At 43.8% G+C, this 21,211-nt stretch overlaps 2 protein-coding genes across 2 annotated transcripts in view; both read right to left on the minus strand.

Annotated features, from left to right (window-relative positions):
• Nucleotides 1-6,089: 6,089 nt before the first annotated feature.
• On the minus strand, nt 6,090-11,984 carry Tmem35b (transmembrane protein 35B). Its single transcript, XM_087905001.1, is given in 5 exon segments — nt 6,090-7,439; nt 8,468-8,637; nt 8,639-8,668; nt 8,829-8,980; nt 10,068-11,984. Coding segments are annotated over 5 exon segments (732 nt in total). The 5' UTR covers nt 10,263-11,984; the 3' UTR covers nt 6,090-7,254.
• Nucleotides 11,985-12,136: 152 nt separating this feature from the next.
• Zmym6 (zinc finger MYM-type containing 6) overlaps nt 12,137-21,211 on the minus strand; it is a 43,137-nt gene continuing 34,062 nt past the window's right edge. Inside the window, 2 exon segments of the mRNA XM_048434376.3 lie at nt 12,137-14,082; nt 16,865-17,009. Of these exon segments, the coding sequence (XP_048290333.2) occupies nt 12,254-14,082; nt 16,865-17,009 (1,974 nt within the window). The 3' untranslated portion in view covers nt 12,137-12,253.

A 21,211-nucleotide genomic window follows, 5' to 3' on the forward strand; every position in this document is an offset into this window, starting at 1 on the left:
AATGCTATCCAGATTTCATTCACTCAGCTGAAACTGAGTCTTCCTGTGTGCAAGACATGGTATCAAGCACAGGAAATAATGTGCCAAGCAAGACGAACATGGCATCTATTAGGTTGAATTAAATGAAAATACAATAGTCAATATCCAACGTTCGGGAGCCCACAAAACTGGCAATTTTTAAAATTTTTTAAAGATATGTATTTACTTATTATGTATGCAGTGTTCTGTCTGCATGTTTGCCTGCATGCCAGAAGAGAGCACCAGATCTCATTACAGATGGTTGTGAGTCACCATGTGAGTGTTAGGAATTGTATTCGGGACCTCTGGAAGAGCAGTCAGTGCTCTCAACCTCTGAGCCATCTCTCCAGCCCCAAAACTGACAATTTCTTATGGATTGATGTAAATAAAAAACAAATCTATTGCCCAGTTAATGGCTTAATTAGTTGTGAGAAAGAATAATGACGAGGCAATCAAACTGGATCCGGTTTGTGTGGGTGTGCATGTGCCTGCATGTTGGGAGTCAGCAAAGGTTTCCCTTTAAAAGTTAATTCTCAGGAAGTAAGGATGGGGAGATAAGATTTAGTGAAGGTGATAGATTATTTCATACCAACTCAGGTACAAAAGTACTGGAAGGGTAGGAATGTGGAATGTTCCAGAGACTAAGACACGAAATGAAATGCAGTCAGGAAGAGGGGGTAAACAGATCATTAGGGAAGCAGGAGGCACATCAAGCAGGGCCTTGTATGTCACATCAAGGATTTGGGGTTTTATCCCAAGACATATCCAAGACTACTGGTATACAAATTACGTCTCCAAGCTGGTCAACTCCAGGGACCATGCAGGACTCAAAGAATGTTCCATCCATCCCTTGAGGTTCTGCTTTTTGGTCTTGTTGGGTTCTTGAAGCTTTCCATATATCCTGTGTGTGTGTGTGTGTGTGTGTGTGTGTGTGTGTGTGTGTGCACAGCCCTCTTGTGGCGTTCAGAGGACAGCTTAAGGTCAGTTCTCTCCTCCCACCAGGAAGGCTCATCCTGAGACTCCACAGCTGGCAGCAAGTATTTGCACTTATTGAGCCATCTCAATGGCCCTCACATTGATGTTAATGCAGACAGGGTCTTACACTCGTAGCTCAGACTGATCTAGAACTCTGTAGCCCAAACTGGCCTTGAACTCTCAGCAGTTCTCCTGCCTCTGCCTCCCGAGTGCTTTCACCACTGCACCTTGGCTTTCATCTCCTTGTTTATGCCCAACATTCACGGCCACACAACTACACTGATAGTCAGGGTCACTTAAGAATTGACATTTAAGCAGGGAGTGGTGGTACATACCTATATTTAACTCCAGCATTTGGAAGGCAGAGGCAGGTGGATCTCTGAGTTCAAAATCAGCCTGTCCTACATAGTGAGTTCCAGGACAACCAGAGCTGTGTAGAAAGACCGTGTCTCCAAAAACTAAAATAACAATAAGACAAAACAAAAACATAGAATTGGAATCTAGGTCCTTCCACCCTGAATCCTACCAAGGTAATGGCAGTAGGGTGAGGCAGTTGGCCAGGGCTTTCTTAGCTAGGAGGCTGAGGAGCTGGAGGTGGCTCAGGTCTCCCACCAGTAGCATCACAAAGCTGGAGACTGACCATGGGCAGGCTGAGCATGTGCAGGACATCCGCCATGGAGCAGAAACAGTGCAGGCTGATGAGTCATGAAGGACCACTGCTAGTGAGAGCCAGTTCATCCCACGGGCAGCTGCCAACACCCACATCCCCTAAACCGAGGAACAGAGCTCACAGGAGACCTCGTCACCAAAAGCCTTCCTCTCTCATATCCCCTCCCACTTCAGCCCCCTCTCCCTCTGTCCTTTTAAGGAAGGTACTCTGGAGGCAAGGCAGTCCGTGAGAGAGGGTACCTGATGCTGAAGACAAAGAGGAGAGGGTGGGTTTCAGAGTTCTTGGTGACAAGCTGTGGGGAGCAAGAGTCCCAGAGAACATGGCGATTCCCAGACTTGGTGGCTGAGCGGGAGGATGGAGGCACCTCACAGGTAGACAACAGGTCAGACATGTGGGGCACGGCTGTGTGATGGAAGACCACTCTGTTATATAGAGCCTCTCAGGCCTTCCCAGATCAGTGATAAAAGGGGAAAGGCAGAGATGGGAGAAGAACTGTGTTGTAGGGACTCTGGGCAGGCCTATTGCAACAGCCTTAGCCTGTTTTGGTGGGGATCTTCTCCTTGGGATATTCTAGAATTACCTATAGCTCCTTTGGGAAGACTGAAAAGGCTTCTTAGCCTTCAGACCTCCAAGGAAGCTCTGTTAGACTCAGCACCTTGGGTAAGAAGCAAGAAGGGCACAGGCCTGGGAATCACACACGTTTATTTGCCATGAAGTCCTGGAGTAATTTCTCAGCCTTACCCGCGCCTGTCCCTGCTGCTGTAAAATGGAGGTTTAACTACTCCATGGGGATATTTGATGAGAGAATAAGCAAAACTCTGAGTCTTATGGCTGAACTGCATAGAGACTTCATACCTTAGCCTCTGTTCCTTCGAGGCAATACACAGAAGAATGCACACGCCCACGTGAACAATACAAAAACAACATAAAAATATCTAGGTGAAGTCTCACCCCCTCCCAAAGGGGTGTGCCCATAAGCCAATGTCTTCTTGCTGTTTCTGACACTTACATATACTCTTAGCTCCCAAACTCAGTCTCTTCTGGTTATCATGCCACCATATCATCTCTTTCTCTCACTGTTTCAGTTGCTACAGCTTGCTCTGGGATCCTGGCTTTAAGAGGTTGAAGCTGAGCCAAATACTGTCCGTCACTCACATATCCTAGACTCTCCTAAGCCAATCCCGGAATGTAACATGAAGAATGGGCCCAATAGCTAGCCAGGCAAAGACTCACATGTAGTAGCTGCATGCTGGATTTGTGGGGGCACTGCCAGGACCCCAGAACATGGGAGTATCTTCTGGGAACAAGGGGAGGTCAAAGAGCTGGAAGCTGTGCTGAGCTTAGACTTCTGCTATGGCTTCCTGAAGCTTGGCTCCTTGGGCTCCTCAAGGCACTGCTGGGGCTCAAGATGCTTCTGCTGCTGTCAATCAATTGGCTTCTCTAAACCAGGTGGCTTATCCATTCTTCCAGCACCCTGCCTCTCCCACAGGTGTTGGTCCAACCCCGCAGCCATGCTTTGGAGTTCATAATTACTAATCTGCCTTGGTAAACAGGCACCCTCAATGCCAGCTGCAAGAGGTTTCACTTGATGTCCTGACTGGCTACGGCATCCTGGAAGGGGCAGGCACTGTATGAGGCTGGGGTCCCAGGAGCTCCTGGCTCTACTTTCATGGGCTCTAGAATGTTCATGCACGCTGCCAATTCTGGAAAGTAAGGAATGGTCAATCACGCTGGGTAGGTCATCCCAGGTCTTGTGCCTGTAAATTTTCATCTTGGCAGCTGAAGCATTGAAAAAAATACGAGTTCTGCAATCAATCAGAACTTGGTTCTAGTCTCAGTTCTGACACATAGGCACACAGTCTTTCCAGACCCATATTCTCATTGGTAGAACAAATAGATTTAATAATAGCATTTGATGAACACTTACTATGCTCCAGGCTGCATTTTCTATATTCTGTAAGTAAACAGGAAAACACACACACACACACACACACACACACACACACACACACACACACACTTAATCCCTCCCTTCTTGGTGATGAATACAGGTGAATTTTAGTCCATTCTTGGAATTCCATCCTCCTTATAAGCGACTGGTGTATAGATAGAAATATAACTTCATTCTGGCCAATTAGATACAAAGGGTGATCTAGGATTTTCCAAGAGAGCTTTCCATTCTCTATTTACCCTTGGATATTATGTACAAATATGCCACCTGGAGCAACTGCAGCTATTTGGAAGACAGTAGCCAGTATACTGAAAGTTGAAAGAATGTTGGTCTTTGATGTTTTCATTAAGTATTCCAAATAACCAACATGGAAACTAAATCATCTCTGGATCCCTTTGAGAGAGAGCAGGAAGGAAAGACTATGGGAGACTGTGTATACCACAGAGCATGTGGGGGTCAGAGGACAATCTTCCGAAGTTGGCACTCTCCTTCCACTATGTAGGTCCTGGATAAAACTCAGGTCATCAGGCTTGGTGGCAATCACCCTTATCCAGAACCATCTAAACAGCCCCCATACATGTGTGTGTGTGTGTATACATACATACACACATACATACATACACATATATGTTTTATTGTGCTATATATTTTTCTCAGCTCCTCTTCTTTCCTCCCCCTCTACCCTCTCCTATGACCCACATGCTCATAACTTGCTCAGGAGATCTTGTCTTTTCCTCTTTCCTATGCAGATCCATGTGTCTTTCTTAAGGTCGTCTTTGTTGTCTAGGCTGTCTGGGGCTGTGGACTATGGGTTGGTTTTTCTTTGCTTTATGTCTAGAAGCCATTTTGAGTGAGTACATATTATATTTGTCTTTCTGGGTCTGGGTTACCTCGCTCAATATGGTTTTTCCTAGATCCACCCATTTGCCTGCAGATTTCAAAATGCCTTTTCCTTTTTTTTTTTTTTTTTAACCACGGTGTAGCAATCCGTTGTGTAAATGTACCACGTTTTTTATCCATTCTTCAGTTGAGGGGCATCTAGGTTGTTTCCAGATTCTGGTTATTACAAATAATACCAGCTCCTTCTTAATGTTGTGACACTGTCACATAATTTATGAACTACTGACGTGTGACCCTAATTAGTCTTATCAATAATAACCAAGAGTCAGATATTGGGGGGAAATTGGAAGATCAAAGAACTGGGAGCGGCCACCAGTTGTTTGCTACCTGTCTCTGTTGTCAGTTCAAGAGGCCAAGATATTGTCTCCACCTCCAAATGCTGGGATTAAAGACATGTGCCACCACTGCCCAGTTTCTATGATTAACTAGTGGCTAGCTCTGCCCTCTGATCTCCAGGCAAGCTTTATTTGTCAGAATACAAACATAATATCACACAACAAACTATCCAATGATCTAGTTCTTTATCCTTGCTGTAAGTGGAGTGTATCACTGTGCGTGCCTTTAGACACAGAAGATCCAACTAAGAATTATGAGCTCACCTGGGATTCATGCAGGTGAGGGCACAGCAGGAACTGCCCATTCAGTACTGAGTATGAAATGGACAAATACAACTTTCACCTCTGTGTGCTCCCTAGAGCTAATCTTCCTATACCCAAAGCATCTTATAGGCAGGTAGCTAAAACATGTGCACAGATAACTCTAGCTGGCCCTGCTACAGATCTGTAATCCCAGCTACTGGAAAGGCTGAGTAAGGAGGACTCAAGTCTTGTTTAAGATAACAAAGTTCAAGGCCAGTGAGAGCTAGCCTCGGAACTACTAGGGGTCAAGCTCAGGAGTACTGTTTGCCCATCACAAGAGATGCTATGAGTTCATGCTTAGAACTGTAAAATATAAATTCTGTCCCTCACAGGGACATCACTTCCCAAAAGGACTCCAGTGGACTCAGGCAAAGGTCTGGGGACATGACACTAGGTGATGTTCCCATGCATGTTCGCCCCCTCCCTCTCTTCCTCTCCTCACTGCCCCCCACCCCCATTTTGACACTGTTGAGCCATTCAGTATTACCAGGAGCTAGCTGTCCCCTACCCTCCACTCAGGAGTTAAGGACACTGGACTAAGAGTCACATCCCACCATTTCGGCAAGTGCTGGTTAGCTCTGCAAGTGTAAACTAGAGAAATGGCAAGAAATCTCTCAAGGGACTGAGATGAGCACAGGCACAAATCAGACACTGACACTCTGCAGCACCAACTTGCAAATTTTCAAGGATGCTTTAGATGTGAATGCTTTTGGGGACAGCACCTTTACTTCTTGGGAAAGGAAATATGTGGAAGTGAGCTTTACAATAAAAAGACTGGGGGAACAACCCAGATAGTCCTCATGGGCAGGAGGAAGTGGAATAAGTTGAACACATCCTTAAAAAAAATATTTTTATGTGTATAAATGTTTTGCTTTCGTGTGTGTGTGTGTGTGTGTGTGTGTGTGTGTGTATTCTCATGGCCATGTATATACGAATATATGTGCCATGTGCATGGCTGGTGCTCCAGAAGGCTAGAAGGTGTCAGATCCTCTGAAACTAGAGTTAGGATAGTTGTGAGTTGCCCTGTGGGTGCTGGGAACTGAACCGTGGTCCTTTGCAAAAGCAACAGGTGCTCTTAGCACCTCAGCCACCTTTTCATCCTCAGCTCCATGCACTACCACAAACCTCGATACAAATTCAAAGGAACGTTAAAGAACACTGGATCTTTTCTTTTTTTTAATATTTATTTATTTGTTATGTATACAATATTCTATCTGTGTGTATGTCTGCATGCCAGAAGAGGGCACCAGACCTCATTACAGATGGTTGTGAGCCACCATGTGGTTGCCGGAAATTGAACTCAGGACCTTTGGAAGAGCAGGCAATGCTCTTAACCACTGAGCCATCTCTCCAACCCCCTGGATCTTTTCTTTTATTTCTGGTTTTTCCAGACAGAATTTCTCTGTATAGCCCTGGCTATCCAGGCACTCACTCTGTAGACCAGGTTAGCCTCGAACGCACAAGAGATTTGCCTGCCTCTGCCTCCCAAGCACTGGGATTAAACATGTGCATCATCACTGCCTGGCAGAACACTGGATTTTAATAGCAGACAATAGGGTAGGCTATCCTGTCTCATTTTCTTTTTTTTTTTTCTTTTTTTTTTAAATATTTATTTATTATGTATACAGTAGTCTGTCTGTGTGTATACTCGCAGGCCAGAAGAGGGCACCAGACCCCATTATGAGATGGTTGTGAGCCACCATGTGGTTGCTGGGAATTGAACTCAGGACCTTTGAAAGAACAGGCAGTGCTCTTAACCTCTGAGCCATCTCTCCAGCCCCCTCCTGTCTCATTTTCATTGAAGAAAAATTAATCTGTTTACAATCATAGAAAATGTCAGCAGGTAAAGTTACACCAAATGAAATGGTTATTTATGGGGTATTAGAATTCAGAGGGGTTTCAGCTTCTTTTCTGCTTACTTCCTATTTTCACATGACATGAAGAATATTAATACATCACTCAGAACTGGGCAGCATAGTTATAAGGGGAGACTGGGACCTAGACAAGGTTATCTCTTCCACACTGAATGACTATGGGCCTAACAAAGTGGTAGACAGTGTGCTATGTCTGTCCCTGCCGTGGTAAACACACGGCATGAAGACTCAATTGCCAGGCTTCCCGACTGTACCAGGGATCTTCTTGCTCAGGTGTCTGGGGCATCTGACCACCGTCTTAGTCCGAGCTAAGACCTGGCAGGCATCCAGCAGCAGCAGGGGCCCCAGACAGACAACGGCTGGGATGTAGGTCCTCAGCGACTCTTTCAGGACCACCAAAGTGAAGACAGCCCCTAGAACAGAAAGGATGCACACCCAGAAGATCCAAGAGCTCAGGGGTTCCAGCCCAGGCCCTCCCATTAAAAATACCCCTCACACCTCTTCCAGGAAGCAGGACAAAGAATCAGAAGCTTCGAAAGCTAATGCAAGCCCCTGAGCAGGGGAAAGTCAAGTAGGGATATGGAAACAAACTTTCACCAACTCTTTATAATCCTAAATCTACTGGAGGATTCAAAAAGGGACTCAGGGGCTTGAAGCGCAAGTGTGGTAATATCTGAAAATGCGGAAGGCTTTAGAAATCAAAAGAATGTTTTAGTGGCAATAATTCAGTGGCAACACTGGCCAGAGGATGCAAACCAGCACAGTGTCTAGCCTTGGAAGCAGCAGCTGTCCTGCCTGTTTGTTGGCACTTCTACCGCTGAGCTTCTCAGAATGCATTCTAGAGACATTCTCTGCCTCTTTGATCAGGGGACTATAACTTTCCTGCTGCCTGCTCCCATATTCACAAGATCAGAGGTTGTCAACCTGTGGGCCATGACTCCATTTCAGGGTTGAACGACACTTTCACAGGGGTCACCTAAGACCATCGGAAAACAGATATTGACATTACGATTCATAACAGTAGCAAAATTACAGTTATGAAGTAGCAATGAAAATAATTCTATGCGTGGGGTCACCACAACATGGGGAACTATATTAAAGGATCACAGCATTAGGAAGGTTAAGAACCCCTGCACCAGATACATATACATTAGGTGGCAGCTGTGGCTCTACTCCCTTCAGGAGTGAGCACGTAGGAGTGAGCTCTTGGGGTTGCACTACATGTTCACACTGGGACACCATGCAGTCACAGAATTGATGGGGAAAGCATGTTACAGTATTATAAGGATATGATCTGTGACATTTCAAAAACACCTAGTCCCTGTATTATGGAAGCTATGGCCGAGCAGAAGTGTTCCTGGTCCCATAGGAAAAAAAGAGGGCAGCAGTAAGGAAGAGCTAAATCTTTCTATCATCCCCAGGAGACCCCAGGTGCCCTTACCCATCAGGAGCAGGAGCAGGAGCAGGAGCAGGAGCAGGAGCAGGAGCAGGGTACTGATCTCTTGTAGCACAGGTGAGCCCACGACCAGCAGCAACCCAGACAGCAGCTCCGGCCAGCCCACAGCTGTTTGGTAGTTTCTAGGATCTGGCTGGTAGCCGAAAACTGCAACGAAACACCTCAGCAAACTGCTCGAACAAGGCTCTTTACGAGAGGCAGGGAATGCCTGTCAGCTGGGTTCCTCAAAGATGCAGTGCCTGGAGGTGTAGCCTCCACCTGTCATCAGCTCCCCTAACAAAGCCACTACAAGTAGAGGCCAGATCCAGGTCGAGTCAGGTAGAGGGGGCCACCCTATGGGACTGACCTTTGAATCAGGAGCAGACAGTCCACAAGTGAAAAGAGTCTCAAGTTTAGAGACGGCTTTCTCTCCTCACCAGACCTCTCCACAGCTGATAACCCAGCCTCAGATCCCAGAAAAGGGAACAGGGCTTGGGCCTCCCCATCTAGGGCCAGGACCTGGGAAAGACCAATTCTTTGTGTCAAGCCTGGTTTCTCTTTACACTGAACATTTAGAGGTGGGATGGAAAGAAGCTAATTTCCATTTTTAATCTCCTATGCAGGTCCTGGTCCCACTGTAGCAGATACAGAGGAGGGGTCTAACGTAATCCGTCTTACAGCCCTTTCCCGCAGGACTGCTTGCTGTGGTCCGACAGTAGCTAGGCCTCTCCTACTCTGCCCTCCAGAGCATCTAATCTTCTGACAACATGGCACAATGTCACCTACATAGTCGCTCCAGAACCCCATAAACGAAATTTTTACTAAACCACGTTCTAAATTTACAATTTTGTGTTGGGCTACATTTGACAACTATCCTGGAATATATGTGGCCCAAAGGCCACAGGTAAGACACTTGCAGAGAGTTTAAACTGTCTGGTTCTTACCACATCTGCCTCTCAAAACCCACCACCTTAGGTTAGAGGAGGGAAGAATGTGCACACTTGGGAGGAGGTAACATAGGTCTTCTACAGAGCCTGGCAGTATTGGACTTTCTCAGGATAAGGAACTAGTCAAGTGATTTCTAGGATTCCATCACAGATTTTCTAGGACCCTGTGGGGTCTAGGTTAGGTCTACTTTGGGCCTTGTTTGACTAGGTGTGTTAACTTTCGGCAAATTACATTTTACCATCAGGACTAGTTTCTAAGCTTATAAAAGGAGATTTCTACAGTGGTGCAAGCCATTAATCCCAGTACTTGGGAGGCAGAGGCAGGTGAACCTCTGCAAGTTTGAGGCCAGCATGGTTTATAGTGAGTTCCCAGTAAAGAGACCATCTCGAAAACAAAGAAAAAATAAAATTCTGCCTCACTAGCCTCCCTCAAATTAGAACACTGGATCATGTGGGATGGGGAGGTGTGTTCAGTCACCCTCCCACTTCATCCTCCTGGACCCCCTTGGTCCCACCATTTCTGCAGCTCTAAATCAGCCTGGGGACAGCATGCTGGGCCAGAAGTTTAAGTCCAGCCCCCTCCCACTTGGAGAAGTGGAGAACAACTCGAGGCAAGAGCCCACTCGACCATCAGCCCCCAGGCGCCCCTGCACCCCTCACCATCTGTTGCGACACAGTGGCCAGTGGCCGAGAGCTGCCAAGAGTTTAGCAGACCCGGCGAGCATGAAGAAGCTGAGCAGGAGACGCAGTGCGCACACCTGCGCCATAGCTCCTCCCTCCCTGCCCAGCCCACAGGGCTTGCTGCAAACTTCTCCTCCGAACTTCAACTTCCCGGCCAGGCCCTCTAGACCCATCCAAGGACTCCCAGCCCTGTCCTAGGAGGACCCCCAGACCCGCCTACTGAGGCCTCTCATCAAACTCAGTAAGCCCGAGCTAGCAGTCCGGTTCTGATCTACTACGTGACCTGGCCTTGGGGCCACCCCCTGACACCACCCAGCCTCGTGTGCCTCTGGCCTCTTGGCTTGTTTCCTCAAGGAAGTTGCACACTGGCCTTGAAAAAGATACTTGTACACCACTGAACCATACAATTAATGCGCAATAAAGCAGAAACCAGTAACTACAAGTTTTTCTTGTTCACCTATGCCTAAAATATCTACCTCTCCCATTGCTCAACTGAAATAAAAATGTGAAAGATGTTTAAAGATTTCACCTATTTGCCCAGGTCAGGAAACAAAGGGTCAAATTTGGCCAGCTGTAGAATATTTGGTTCTAACACACACCAAAAAGGAAAAGATTAATACTATTAATAATAATCTTAAAATGACTAAACAATATTCAAGGAATTTTCACATTTGGAAATTATATAAAAATAACTTCTCAGTGTGCACGGATAAAGGGATGTTGGCCAACAGTACGTTTGTACACTGTCTGTGGACGAGCCACACAATACTTACTATCTGACCTTTCATGAAAGTCGGCTACAGCCAAGCGTGATGGCGCACACCTGTAATCCCAACAGGGTTACGGGACGAGGATGAGGCTTGAGGACGGCCCAGAGTTCACTGCCAGCATGGACTTACTACACAGCAAGAATAGGCCAGTAACGACTACACTGCAAAGCCCCATCTCCCCCACCTCCTCACAAAAAATTCCAAGTCCTGGTCTAGAGATCCAAGAGGGGCCCCCAAAGCCACTGCTGCTTCTACTTCCTGCTGGGCACCTACCTGCTGGGATCTGCTTTCCATCCATCTGTAACTTTCTGAGGGCCGCTGACTTGACGGCCTAAAACTTCTCACATTTTTTAAGAGCAAATTGAACAGTCAAACTGTGCCATGGAACTATGACATGGGCCTTCGGTTCGTGTGGACTTGGTCATAAAGGGGAGTGCGCACTGGTGGCTGCTGATAACTGTTTTATCCCCCTGAGCTATGTGGCCACTTTCTTCCTGAGTCACTTTCTCCTGTAATTACCTCGAATTCTAGGAAACCCAGAGCTGACCCATAAACATAATGTACAGGAAAGGACCAAAACTAGCTCCAAGCAACAGGGAGCTTGGCAAGGCTTAAATGAGGGCAACTGCCATTTCGGTGAGGCTGTACCCCAGAGAAGCCAGACTGCTCCCCTGAAGTGATGACACTGGGAACTTCTCCAATCAGATTACTAGCCACACCAAGAAGACCCACTGGCAGGCACACCCCAACCCTCCACGGTTTTCCTTTTCTGAGAGCTCAAGGTCCCTGTCAGCCCCTTCAAGACTAAGGTGGGAGTCCAGCACGGTGTCCAACACCTTAAATTCCAGCACTGGGGTATGGAGGCATGGGGAGATAGGGTAGAGGCAGTGGGATCTGAGTTTGAGGCCAGTCTGGTCTACATAATGAATTCCGGGACAGCCAGGGCTATGTAGAAAGACCCTGTCTCAAAACAAAAACAAACAAACAAACAAAAAAAAACACAAAGGGCTGAGGTGGGATCACTGAGTCAACCCGTTTTCCTCAACCTGGCTCCGCTAGCCCAGTCCTTCTCTGGCCTTCACCAATGCTTACCTCTAACTGATATACTGGGACAAGCAGTTGGCCTGGTCTCTTGGAGAACTCCCTAAGTAAGACATTTCCTCTGAAACTCCAAGGGCAATCACCAATATAAAGGCTAAATTTTCTCCCTTGTGTTATTAAAATTATACATAATTATGTTTAAGTCCCATAACTCTTAAATCCCTCTACAACAAAGGAAAAATTATTGAAACATTTAATCACTGAAAATACAAATACATTAGCAAATGTATTTTAGGATACTTATACAAAATTTAACACAAAATTAAAGACTCTGACGATAAGCAATATGGATACTACTCTTTTTCCTTTACCAACTTTTCAATCCTTGGAACTAATGATGTGACTGCAAGTCTTAGGGCAGAACCAAAACCCAGCAGGTTCCTTTGTTTTGATGCAGTCAAGGCTGAAAAGGTGGCATCACATAGACAGACGGTGGAAAAGGGCAGCAAGAGTTTCACTGCCTTTTCATGGAGTTCTGGGTAGCTTGTCTTTGCGCTTACCCAAAACTGAGTTACAGACATTGATTTATAAGCTGACTGTAAACTCGTATCTAAAGATAATGCTGCTAATTTTTCTTCTTCAGAGTCAGTGAGGTTGTTATTCTGGTGACTGGCAAAGGGATCGACGAGCCACAGATTTCCCAAACGTAAGTCCTCTTCTGGGGGGTAGCAGTCATGGAAAACCTGAGCAAGTCCTTCTAAGTGCTCAACAATAACGCCAGTGATGCTTCTCACACTCACATCTGACGAGTCTAAGAACTCGGAAAACAAAGGGAACATGTCATAGTCATTCTCTTGTGTGCGCTTCACCCACGTCTTTAGCTTGTTCTTAAACATGTCGACTTTGTTATACAAATTGAAAACAGTAGCCATGGTCCCTTGGAGAGCAGAATTTAACTTATTTATAAGTGAAAACGTATCTGCTAAATAGGCTAGCTTTGCAACCCATTCCTTGTCTTGAAAATATCTGGCTAAATCTGAATGCCTTTGATTTAAAAGTATTTCAATTTCATGTCTCAGTTCAAATAATCTTGTTAAAATTCTCCCTTTCGACAGCCAACGAACTTCAGCACTAAGTGGTAAGTTCACATGCTCCGATCCCATCTCTTCACACAGAGTTGTCAATATCTGTGAATCTGAGGCACTGTTCTTTACAAAGCTTAAAATTTGTGCTGACTGCAAAAGGATTTCATGTAAGCATGGAGATAGCTTTTCGGCTGCTAAGTGTTCACGGTGAATGAAACAGTGTGTGAAAGTCACTGCATTCTTGGCAACTTCCTGAATTTTTGACTTTAAATGAGAACATCTATCAGTCATGCTTGTGGCCCCATCAGTACAGAAACCAACACAATGGTTCCAACTCAGAGATCTACTATCAATATATTTATCTATTAACTCAAACACTTCAAGATCTGTGCTCGGAGAAGACATTTCAGTACAAAATAACAATTCTTCTTTCATATCACCACATGCATAATCGATGAAGCGAACATAGCAGAGGAGAAGGGTGATGTCTGAGGTCTCCGATGACTCATCTATCTGAAGGGCAAACCACCGGGATTCTCTGACCTTCTGAACCAGCTGGTCTTCAATGTCTGCAGACAGCTTGTTGATCCTGCATCCAATTGTGTTATTGGAAAGAGGGATGGTTTTCATTTTGTCTCCAGCACTTGAACCCAAAACTTCTGAACACATTTCTACTAAATACGGTTTGATTAATTCTTCAGCGATGGAGAACGGCTTCTTCCTGGCAGCAATTTGGAAAGCAATTAAATAAGAAGCTTTCACAAGTGACTCTTCAACCAGTAAACACTGGTTTAAAGGACTGTTTTGACATTCGATTTCAAGTGATTTTTCCTTAAAAAAGTCTACTGGCTTGTCCTCTAACTCAGAATGTTTTGCCTTCAAATGATTAGAGAGACTGACTGACATCACGCTTTCTTGAGGTAAGATCTCTCCACAAATGACACACTGTGCTCTTGGTGGACTTTCCTCGGATCCAGAACAGATAATAAAACCAGATTTTATATATTCTGCATCACAAGTCTGGAAAGAGTCCACTCTTTTCTTCTTTGCAAGTGGAGAATCAGGTTCTTCATTTTCCCCATTTGGCAGAGGTAAATCTGAAGGAAATATTTGAATATGAACACTTGTGTTATGAAAACCTGGACAAGATTCCATTAACAAGATGGATTAACATTAACTTTAGGGGTTAGAGAACAGTTCAGTGGTAGCACTTTATCTGGGATGTCAGCCTGGATCCAATCCTTAGCACCAATATAAACCAACATACTACATATAAAATCTAAAGGCCAATCTTAGGAGTTTGATTGTACTGTGTATACTACCATCTATGCCCCTTTTTGGGGCGTCGGGGTTAGAGACAGGGTTTCTCTGTGTAGACTTGGCTGTACTGGCACTTGCTCTGTAGACCAGGCTGGCTTCAAACTCAGAGAGATCCACCTGCCTCTGCCTCCTGAGTGCTGGGATTAAAGGTGTGCGCCACCACCACCTCTTTTAAGAATCTTAATGCAGGGGTCAGTGAGATGGCTCAGCAAGCAAAGGTACTTGCTACCAAGCTTGACAAGGTGGATGGATGTAACAGCTTCCACAAGCTGCTCCACATATACACTGTGGCATGCTCCCAAGCAGGTACAAACAAGTACAAAATAAAACACAACAGAATCCCTATGTAGGGCTAGGAATGGTAGCACACTCCTGTAATCCAGCACTTAGGAGTCAAAGGCAGGAGGATCAGGAGCTTAAGGTCATCCTCAGCTACACGTCCAGTCTGAGACCAGTCTGTGATATTACATGAGATACCTATCTCAAAAACAAACAAAAACAGTGAAAGAGGGGACAGGTAGACAAAGAATAATTTCAGTGTGTACATTTTTATCAATGTAAAATGTTTTCAATCCAATGTCAAATGAAAAGCAATTTACAACAGTATATAGAAAGTAGTCCATATTTAATCCAGAAATTAAAAAAAATAAGCACAGACATACCAGATGTCCACAGATCACAGATCTTTTATTACTTTTTAAATGTGAAGGTGTACAGAAGTTGATGTACACAAGTGACAGTATCATTTTAAACAGAATACAAGATGATCAAATTTGCTGAAGAGTTCTCTTTGACTCCTACCAAAGGAAAGGCACCCTATGTAAAATATCAATGATTACTTTTAACGAGTAAGCTTTATCTATTTATTTAGAGACAGGCTCATGGTGTGTGGCCCAAGCTGGCCTTGAACTCAAGATTTCCTGCCTCAGTCTCCCAAATAGCTGGGAGTACAGTAAGCTCATCACAACACCCAGTTCCAGACTGGGCATTTTATATATAGGTTAGGGAAGGGACCTGGCCAGCTTGAGCATGGTGAGCATGGCTCTGGAGGGCTTTGTTCTCCCTCATCTCCTCTGCCTTGCTAAAAATCTTTAGGTTACATTCCTAAAACTAGTCACCAAGGTCCACTCCTTTAGTCTGCCACTCCTGAGGCTGACTACCAAGGCCCAGCTGTCAAAGTATTGAAGTCCAGCAATCAGAAGCCTCCTTTGGCTCATCTAATTAACATGTCCAATTAAAATTAAACACCTTATCCTAACACGGGTGATGTGGGAGAATTGTCTATATTCTGTCAATCACATTTTAATAAAACGCTGATTGGCCAGGCAGGCAGTATAAGCAGGAAAACCAGACAGGAAGTAGAGGTGATGCAATGAGAACATGAGAATTCTGGGAAGAAGGGAGGCTCCTCTGCCACTCCTGCACAGACCACCGAAGAGGCAACATGTAAGCTGTCACACTGAGAAAGGTACTGAGCCATTATGGCTAACATAGATAATGATAATGGATTAATATAAGTTACAAGAACTAATAAGTAGCCTGACCTAATGGGCCAATCAGTTTATAACCTTATGGAGTCTTGTGTGTGATTTTCTTTGTTGCTTTCCAGCTGTTGGGGTACTTGGAGGGATGGAAACCCCAACAAGCCGGCCCCCTCATGTTACACACGGGGATTCCCATTTTACCTTTATAAACTGCCATTTGCCTATGGGCCACATCAGTTTCTCCTTTCTCCAGAGGCAGTCCTTTGCTCCTCTGGGACAAATACCCCGTCCCCTTTTCTTGTCCCCTTCTCTCTCATTCTCTATCTCCTTTATCACCACATCCCAGCCCATTCTAACACAGGCCTCCCCTTTTTCCCCTCTTAAAAATTACACCTGCAAGGTCATTTGCTGTTGTTTTTCTGCCTGCTTATTAAAGGATCTCTGTGAAAATAGGTGTCTAGGGGTGGTTTGGGTCTAACCCAGGGTCTGTGGAAGAGTACCAATGTTCAGAAGCCCCTTTGGTTAGTCTGTGAGATAGAGTTATTGTTAAAAATGAAAGAAGCTGGGCTATAGCTCTGTGATAAACGCGAAGTTCTGAATTTAACACACACACAACTTTGGGCTGAGCTAGCTAGCTACTAAAGTAATGGAAAACATAAGGAATATGGGAGTAAGGCACTACCACTGACTGGGGCAATGCTTTACAGCTTTCCATGCAGGAGTTCACAATTTTCTACCACCAACACACTGGAGCATTACCTGTTCTCTCAACAACTGACAATTGAATAATTAAATGCAGAGTTTAAAAAAGAGAAGAATGAGAAAGAAAAAGAACTAAGGCTCAATCAGAAATTCTTTTAAGTAAATATGCATGTCAGTAATTATAATGGCTTATCTATACATTTGAAAGAGCAATGTACATGTGTGAAATGCTTAACTCTACACACAATATTTTATGTGCATATGAATTTGTAGCATGCTAACATTTCACACTCAAGAATTACTGTCTTTACCTTTTTATAAAAAACTAAATAAATCAGAAAGCAAACCTTATACAAGGTGCCAGGACACTTACCTGTCTGGCATGCAACATGGTAGGTGTGTGGTCTGCAAGAGGTAGCTTTGGTCTGTGTGCCTGGCCTGCACAATATGCCTTTGTTCTTCTGAAGCTTGGGAGGCTGCAAACACTGGAGTCTCTCTTCAGCTGCCAGTGTACTTCCCTAATTAGAAACAAATCCACAGGCCAGTGTTTTTAGTAACTTTCCAACAACCATACTGCTATCAGATGAAAAGCAGTGTGTTATCCTGTAGAAGAGCAGTTACAAACAGAAAGCACTTTGAGGGAGAAAATAACAAAAACCACTGTGATGGTTTGAAAGAAAATGGCCCCCATAGGAAGTGGCATTACTAGGAGGTGTGGCTTTATTGAGAAGGCGTACTATTAGAGTAAGTGTGTGATTATGGAGGTGGGCTCTGAGGTCTCATATGTACTCAAGCCATGCCCAGTGAAACAGACCACTTCCTGCTGCCTGCGGGTCAAGATGTGGAAATCTCAGATTCATCTCCAGAGGCACGGCTGCCCGCACCACCACATCACAGCATGAAGGGAATGGACTAAAACTCTGAAACCATCAAGATGTGAACTCTTGGCTGTTACTGCTGCCACTCTTTTGCTCCATCATAACTCCAGCCCTCTGAAACTGTACCCCAAATTAAATGCTTCCCTTTACATGCTGCCTTGGCCGTGGTACTTGTCACAGCAACTGAAAAATAACTAAGACAACCACTAACTCCTAATCAGCATAGGCTCCATTCATTGTTCTCTAAAAAAAATATTCTGGAAGATGAATATGTCTAGAATGGGTAAGGCTCTCCGTTCACTCCCTAGTACACACACACATATTACTCTGCCTAAAATATGACTGAAATAGCCAAATAAAGAAAAAACATTTGCTGATAAGGAAATGGATATATTCACAGACTCCACAAAATAATATATAATCTCTATTGATTAAAAATCTCAACTAGGCTGGGTGTTGGTGATGCACAGCTTTAATCCCAGCACTCAGTAAGAGGATCTCTTGAGTTTGAGGCCAGGTTGGTTCCAGGACAGCCAAGACTACACAGAAAAACCCCGTCTCCAAACAAAAACAACAACAACAAAAAGCCCAGAAAATTTCAAATGACCAGAAAGGAAGTATTCTTTCTTTGGCTTTTTGAGACAGGGTTTCTCTGTAGTTTTGAAGCCTATCCTGGAACTTGCTCTTGTAGACCAGTCTGGCAGAGATCTGCCTGCCTCTGCCTCCCGAGTGTTAGGATTAAAGGCATGTGCCACCAACACCTAGCTTTGAAAGAAAGTATTCTTAAGAGCAATGTAAAAACAAAGCAAAAAAAAAAAAAATCAATACATTTGACTACTTGGAAATTACTAGAAAAAAAACTTTTGTAAACAAAGATCATACCTCCATAAAGTGAAAAGAAAACAGAGAAGGACATTTTATTTAAAATACATTTATTTCATTCAGAAAACATTTACTGGGGCTGGAGAGATGGCTCAGTGGTTAAGAGCGTTGCCTGCTCTTCCAAAGGTCCTGAGTTCAATTCCCAGCAACCACATGGTGGCTCACAACCATCTATAATGAGGTCTGGTGCCCTCTTCTGGCCTGCAGGGATACACACAGACAGAATATTGTATACATAATAAATAAATAAATATTTTAAAAAAGAAGAAAAAGAAAACATTTACTGAATGTAAGTAAGCCATAAATCAAGCACTGTCTAAGCCCTAGAGGTACAACAGAAAAAAAAACAACAAACAAGAGTCCTGATCAGAGAGGGAGACACAAAAACCAAACAAGTAGCTAGGGGATGGTGGCACACACCTTTAATCCCAGCACTCAGGAGGCAGAGGCAGGTGGATCTCTGAGTTAGAGGCCAGCCTGGTATACAGAGTGAGTTCCAGGACAGTCAGGGCTACACAGAGAAAATTTGTCTTGAAAAACAAAAACAAACAACAAAAACCAAGCAAAACAATCATATAACAAACTTAAAAGTCTAAATAGTGGAAAGAGTTACTGAGGAAAAAGCAGGGTTAGGGAGCAGGGAGCAACATCCGATTTTCTGAATTATTCAAAAGAGCAAGCCGGGGCGCTAGAACTGGCTCAGCTATTAAGGCTCTTCCATCCAGCCTGACTACCTGAGTCCAATCCCCAGTTTGATGCCTTGGATCTCTATGGTACAAGAAAAGAACAGACACCCTATCCCATCCCCCGCCCCCAGAATATAAGCCTTGTGCCACTACCATCAATGCCATGAGTCCTGTCCTTACACATAAACCCACTGTACATGTGCTAGTGCATGTGTGGAATAAAAGTCTGAGCGCTACTGTCGAGTCAAAGCAAGTGACTTAAATTATGGTGGCATTGGCATACTGCTCTTAAAAAAAGTTGTATCTAATTGTGTGACCACAAGCAATACATGTGAGGTCATTTTACTTGAGACTATTTCCCAGTGGATACTCAGCCTAGAGTAGAGAGTTATTCTTCATGGGTAACATGGTCTATATTCCCTTGTCTATGAAGAATCCATCTACCATTTTCTGAAAAAAAAATTCATTCATGAGTCATAGTGCACATGTCTTTTATTCTAGCACAAAAGAAACTGAGGCAGGCAGATCTCTATGATTCAAGGCCAACCTGGTCTACAAAATGCCTTCCAAGATAGCCAAGGATACACAGTTGAGATCCTGTCTCAAATACCAACACCATCTCCCCACAAATTTTTCTAGACAAAGCGAAGCACAGCCATAATCCTAGCACCCAGGAGGCTGAGACAGAAGGAAAATCCTAAATTCAAGTGCAGGCTGAATTACATAGTGATGGCTACCCTATCTCAAAAAACTCTATGTGTATTTTCAAATGAATGTGCCATGGAACTCAAAGACTTCAATAATGAACAACTGGAAATAATTTTCCATTAGAGTTCTTCCCCAATAGTTTTTCTCATAGGGAATCACCTACTTAAGGGTGGTCTTTCCAGGCTATTCTCTATGTATGGACAAGCAGATAGACGTGTACTTAAAGCACAAATGAAGGTGTGCTATTCTAAGGTTTATGCCACCTTCTTTCCAGAAACCTATACATACAAGCCTTATTCCTTTTAACAAAGGCATCGTAATCCATTACATGAATACAACATACTTACTTTAACTGTAACCAAAGCCTCTGTATATATCTGCAGGACACTCTATTACTAGCTAGGCTATGTAAATGAATGTGAAATGGAAAGGGGCACATTTCAGACTCTGCTTGTGTAAAATTATGTTTTGGCAACTCATATAATTCCAGAGTGATCTATGGCCCTAGATACAGATGGAAAAATTGGGTTTCAAGCCTCTGCTATTAGAAACAATGCAAATCAATTATAACCACATCTGGCTCTACATTTTAAAACTTCTTTAGTTTCTACTAAAATCCTTTGAAGTAATTTTACCCATTCATACGCCTAGCAGCAAATGCCTCCATAGATCTTCATTTTTATCTTGGTCAATCTGATTAAACAGTGGTTCTAAGTTCCTTTCTATTAATTTTTTCCAAATAGCATTCAGTGTTGTATATATTTTTATTATTATTATTATAGTATTTTCTTGAATGTATGTCTTACACTATGTGCACGCATGGTGCCTACAGAGACCAGAAGAGAGACTGAGATGTCCTGTTGTGAATTAGGTCAGTACGATGAATAACCAGGCCAGCTCAAGAAAAACAATTATATTTTAATGGTTATAAGGATAAACTCACGCTACAAAAGTGGGAGGTCCAACTTCCTATCTGCAGAGAGAGGGCACCTGAGTCCTCCCAATTTTTCTTCCTGGGCTCCAGGTAGCCACACCTTAACTAGATGTGATTGGTTAACAGAGCTTCCCCATCAATGCCCTGGGACTGGAGTAACACAAATGCTCTTAATGCTGAGCCATCTCTCCTGCCTCTCCTGTTTTTTCTTCTGATACAGGGTCTCACTAGATAGCCCAGGCCAACATAAAACCATTGTGATCCTCCTGCCTCTGCCTCTGAGTGATAAGATTACAGGAATATCCCACCTAGCTTAATTTCATTCCCAGTAACAATAAAGTTGAATATTATTAAGAACTACTTCTATGACCAGGTCTGTAAACTGATGGACACTCTTGACTGCTACTATTGATTGTTGATGACCCAACACTCATGACAAAATACCAATGTACATTTTATATATATAAAAGTTTGGTGACTTCAGCAGATTTGCTTCCTTATATTTTCTTGTATTTAACATTCCACAAAATTCAAATTATTTAAATAACTTGAGGAAAATTCACATTAACATTCTCAAAGAAACAAAAGATTCTAAAACTGTCATAGCATACAGGCATCATATTTTTATAGAA

This window comes from Myodes glareolus, chromosome 3 (genome assembly GCF_982192425.1).
Source record: "Myodes glareolus chromosome 3, mMyoGla1.1, whole genome shotgun sequence".
Taxonomy (NCBI): Eukaryota; Metazoa; Chordata; class Mammalia; order Rodentia; family Cricetidae; genus Myodes; species Myodes glareolus.